At 30.8% G+C, this 5,723-nt stretch overlaps 1 protein-coding gene across 1 annotated transcript; it reads right to left on the bottom strand.

Moving 5' to 3' along the window:
- Positions 1-283: 283 nt before the first annotated feature.
- On the bottom strand, positions 284-5,450 carry LOC143548457 (phospholipase A2 homolog 3-like). The gene is made up of 4 exons (XM_077039620.1): positions 4,969-5,450; positions 4,843-4,885; positions 4,630-4,752; positions 284-595 (listed from the first exon to the last, which is right to left on the bottom strand). Exons 1-4 carry the CDS (start codon positions 5,074-5,076, stop codon positions 420-422), a joined length of 450 nt encoding a protein of 149 aa, XP_076895735.1. The 5' UTR covers positions 5,077-5,450; the 3' UTR covers positions 284-419.
- Between the last annotated feature and the right edge of the window lie 273 nt (positions 5,451-5,723).

Here is a 5,723-nt window from a genome sequence, read left to right as displayed (position 1 = left end):
ATCATTTCTTGTAATTGGGACTGTAAATAGAGTGATGCTTGTCGGGTTTAGGAGGTGAGTCTATGAAGTTTTCATTGTAATATTCTATCAACAAACAAATCATTAATACACGTAACCTTTTCGATAGACATATTTAGTGTACTTCGTGTTCTTAATTGTTCTTGTTGATTCACCATTGCAACACACAAATCTTTGGATTCCATGCACCGATTCATGAAACAAGCAATCGTTCATCATCTATTTAACCACAATATCATATCAAGTAGTCTAGCTAAAATTACAAGTTCTAATTGTACTAAATTGATTAATCTTTTCAAAGACTAATAAAGTTTTGTTGGATATATAACAGTATATCAAACAATCTTAACACCATGTAACATCACATTAATTTTTAGTGACAGTAAGTTTTGCAGCGAGTATTAGGGCTTAGGAATATATTTTCCTGCAAGAAGTGCAGCATTCATAACAGTGTCAATGGTGTGTGTAACATCATTCACGTTACAGGTATTGCCTTTAAATGTCTTGCTCCCTGCTTTCTTGAACCTTTGTACACAATCCAACAAACCCTTGTTGCAAACCTCGCTCAAATAGTTTTCTACAAAACAAATGAAACAATATAATAGAATGGGACTTTAAAAATAATAATCATTTTCATGCTTGCGTCAATAAACAGTGAGATTGAGACAAGTTCAAGAGAGAAAAGCTAAAATAGTGACTCATAATAAACCATGTGACCCATTGGCTAAAACCGAACGTACTTTGACTTTGATGACGTAAAAGAAAGCAAAGAGTGCATATAAATAAGTATTATGTGTATAGTTGTTACCCTATAATATAGCAACATGTCACCTATATATTAAGGGGGTATAAGACTTGGAATAACAATATTAAATCGTGGGTTCGAAACCGATTCTAAGCGATATTAAATCGTGGGTTCGAAACCGATTCTACGCGTCAATCACCTTGCTACTGAGTTAGGTTGATTTATCTCTCATTTGATGGGCCTGGAACGGTCGGCGTGGGCCGTTTTACATGTCCGGAACAACAATTTTGGAACAGCATGTCACCTCTATGGATAATTATATACATGTATATGCATGTAAAATGCAATTTGTTTTTATATATTTCTAAAAGATGAAAATTATATAAGTTCTTTGTAACATTGTAAGGGTAAAATAAATATTCAGACGTTTCTCTCTTCCTAAATTCAAATAAAAACATATCATAACTAAATTGTTACAAAACAGGAGATCCATAAGAAAAAGGAATCAAAATGAAAGAAAAGTTTTAATCAGAAGAAATAGTCAGGAAATAAAACAAGACAATAAACAATTAAGCGACTACTCATCGAAAGAGCCGTATAAATGGCATACAGATGATCCGTCGGAACCTATAATAAACAAACACTACGAGAAAACTGAGCTTTCACCTATGGCTGAAAGCCGTCAGAAAGCACCATCGAAAAATCACCGATGGATTTCTTCAAAATATATATTAACTTGATATGCCATTGGTGAACCATTAGTGCTATGATGGTCTAATAAATATCGGTGATATGTTAATTATAAGCGACCAAGTAATATCTCTAAAACACTTTTTCAGAGATTTTATTGTTGATAGTTTGTATGGTAATGGTTATAGACGGATTATTTGTCGATAGTTTTACGTGGGTTTTTCTATATAAACCACCCTACACGTACTTCTTTATCTATGAAAAAAAAATGGGTCTCAATTCATTTTCGTCCCCCGTCCGAACAAAATGGTGGTTTAAATATATTCGTTTTGTTATCAAGCATTGATTTTTTTTGTTTTCAAAATCCTCTTCCCGGGATAAGTGTTGCGCAATTCTGGCGGCGGGTTTTAAGGTGGTTGTGGCCGTGGATGTGTCCTCCCTGCTACTAGCTTTGCCATACCAATGGGCACTACGACCATAGCACATCTTGCCTCCTTTGCACAAGAGACTAAGGGGATGTTTGGGATTTTTAGTTTTACCTCTTTATGACTTATAGTGACAAGTTATAAATTACAAATTTATAACTTATCAACTTATCCTCTCACAGGATAATTAATCCAAACATTTTTTTTAAACTTTACATAAATTATACGTCAGTCATAAAGAGTTTAAAATAAAAAAAAATCCCAAACACCTTTCATTCAACTTGCAGCATCAATGTTAACTTAAAAGGATTGGTACAATGATTTCGGGGCTACTATTCATATGGCTCCTTCGTCGATGCACCCTGATCACTAACAACCTTTTGCCAGACATTAAAAAGCCATTTTTTGTAACACTATAATATGTTACATGTATCTTGTATTGGACCTGCTTCACTTCCCATTAAAATATATATGTTCTTGTGGTTCCGAACCTTTCAGGTAACCTACTTACTATTAACAACATAACTATGAGTATCCGATTTATGTTTTGTTTTCTCACCATTTTTACGATATTCAGGATCCAATAACGGGAAACTTTTGGAAAAAGGAAGACGTATGTGATTAGTTATACGAATTTTCAAGCAACTGTTGCTTCTACCATCTCAAAGGATGCCATCTCAAAGGTTATCCACATTGGATGCCATGTATATAATTTTAATAAATAAATTATCCATCAACAATTTAATTTTACACATTAACTCTTAAGTTAGAGAAAATTTCAAAATAAATGGTTATAATCACCATTTATCAAGTAATAATGACAATTAATTGTCTTTGTTGTTATTTTTTAAAATTTCGAAACTTTGTTATTTTATTAATTTTGGATTTTGAGAAATTATTTATGAACGTTTGTACTGGATGAATGGATGTTTGGATTAAAATGGTGGTTTAAATCACGAGGTTCGGATTTTATTCTTGCTTTATTAAACATTTGAATAAAAATTATAATTGTTATATCTCATTGTTATATTCATATTTGTAGCATTTTTTATTTTGTGTATTTATATGTTTTATAATTTCAATAAAAATAGTTTTTATAACACACAACTTATGTTACAGCATCTACATGTTTACGCTTCATAGTTTATAACATATGACTTTAGTAGATAATGAAGTTTTAATTAATATGTTTCTTTTTATTTCATGGTATAAATTAGAAATATGTTTCAAATTGTCATTTTTGTCTGTTTATCTTTATATGTTGGATTCTTTTAATTAAAATAATAATAATGTGATCCTTATATTAATAATAAGATTATCTGACGTTTACAATTTTTGAATATGCATATAACACACACACACACACACACATATATGGGGGGGGGGGATTATCCTAAAAATAAGTAGTTTTCTAGGAAGACTAAGAATAAATCATAGTCATTGGATCATGTTAATTAATTGTTGAGATTTAAAATTACCAATAACCGACATAGTTTCCTAGAATTACTCTCTTATCATAATAACCGACATAGTTTCATAGAATTATTCTTTTACCATCATTTGTAATGCCAAATGTCAAAAAATTGTTGGTTCTTACCATTCCTAGGAAACTCCTTATTCTTATTTGAACCATTTTCTATATATATATATATATATATATATATATATATATGTGTGTGTGTGTGTGTGTGTGTGTGTGTGTGTGTGTGTGTGTGTGTGTGTTTGTGTGAAGTTTTATATATTTCCACCCTATATAACATGGGATCTAACCTAGTACAAATAGTAAGTTAGTGCAAAATGAAATACCATATACAAATTGTTCGGGAGCCCATTCTTCTAGTAAACTACACACAATTTATTTCTACCAAGTTTAAGGTCGCTGATATACTCAGCAAAATTCTTCCGTGCCAATGATTTGAATCATTCCAAATTTTCTTCGCCACATGTTCGCTTAAGTGGATGCTAACGATAAAGGGTTGGATCGATCCTTATTAATTTAAATTTGTTTCTACTGTACACAATCTTTGTTAACATTGTCATTAATTATTTGTTTTCCATGTTTTGTAATCCTCTATGTATGTATGTATGTATGTATGTATGTATGTATAGCTATGAATACCAGGATTGAATCATTGAGGCAAATTATATCTTGCTATAGAATGATAAATGTTTTATTTTGTTGTGCGTAATTGTGATATTGAGTGTTGTGTATATATTAGGGTTGAATATAATATAATCTCAAAAAAAAAACCTCCAAATTTAATTAAAAAAATGTGTCAGTTACACAAAGTGTGTCCTGGATCAAACACCAATGGTTGGAGTCATGTGGGAACTTTGGGTTACGTATAGAGATCGATATGCTAAGTACTATGTCTTTTTGTTAGTATTTTATTTAAAAACTAGTCTCTCTCTTTACAATTTTACATAGGTGTCGGTGTATTTTAATATGAGGACAAGTTGACGTTAATATATCAACCTCCAAAATACAATAAATATGAGTTTGGTGGAGTTTTATATTTTGGTATTTGGTAACTTCTCATTGTCAAATAATGGGATTAAAGTAATAATCCAAATGCTAAAACATATAGTTTAGATATAAAATGATAATGGCAATAACTGGGATATGACGTGGGGTGACATTTAGCCGTTCAAAACAAAATATTACCGATAAATATACTATAAAGATTATTATAAATTATTCTTTAAAATAATAAAAATGAATGTGATGTTTTGGTCCAAAATAATACTCACTACTGGCTGAAATGCAGGAATCATGTTTCATACAACATGCATCAAGTTCATCACAAGGCTTTGCTCCAGGGCATCCACCGTATAATATCCCACAATACTTTCCATATCTCAGCAATGGTGGCACTGTCAATAAACAAGTAATATTCATATTTTAAAAAAAGAACAATATTGAATAATTTTTTTTTAAAAGGCATTGGTATATATTATATGTACCATTGCAGGAGGAGGATTCACACTTATTGCTGCACACTTTGGACTGAATATTCAAAAATTAAAAAAATTGCAATATGAATTAGAAATCAAAATATATCTACAAAAGTGTGTTAAATTGAAACTTACCAAACCAAGTCCTGTGCCTGCACCAAGATCAACTTTAAGGGCAAAAAGGGAAATGGCAGAATAATTGAGGGTAAGAATGGAAATGAAAAGAGGGAAGAAGGAAGCCATTGAGAAGCAAATAGAAGTCAAATGTGAAGCATGGTTTTGCCAAAAAGCTCTTACTTATAGGAAGAGGATGGTTGGATGAGATATGGCCTATGGGATCATGGTGGGGTAGAATATACAACTCAATAATAATGTTTGGTTTTCTTTTGCTATAGAAAAGAGTCTCGTGACATCGTTTTGGATTTGTAGTGAAAAGTGTGTTGTTCTCCTTACCTAACTGACAGCTTGTATAGGATTGGGAATTTGGACTTGATTCCATGATTATACAAAGTCGGATAATAATAGTTTGATAGTTAAATTAACATGGTGGCAAATAATTGGAAATTAATTAATGGTTGTAAGTGTAAAAACTAAAAAGGGAAATATGTCTCTTGTCGCGAGTATAGTAAAACATTTATAAATTAATATTTGATAAATTAAAAACTTTGATAAAATTAATTATAATTTCATTGGTCCGAACTTAAGGCTAGTGCAAAAGTGGACTCGAATCGATAAAATAATAAGATAATGACGTTTTTGAAATCACAATGTATATATATTGGTTCTGACGAGACTATAAATTAATAATAATTAAAAGATTCAAAATTTTAAAATTGTTTAGTAAAAATGAATCTATAATCATTTGTTTTTGTTAAACTTCAAATATATAT

The sequence above is a fragment of the Bidens hawaiensis genome, unplaced genomic scaffold, assembly GCF_021521415.1.
Source record: "Bidens hawaiensis isolate Kalapana, Puna unplaced genomic scaffold, B.hawaiensis_p1.1 tig00015185_1, whole genome shotgun sequence".
Taxonomy (NCBI): Eukaryota; Viridiplantae; Streptophyta; class Magnoliopsida; order Asterales; family Asteraceae; genus Bidens; species Bidens hawaiensis.
Note: the sequence above shows the minus strand (reverse complement) of the source record. Positions and strands in the feature narration are given on the sequence as shown.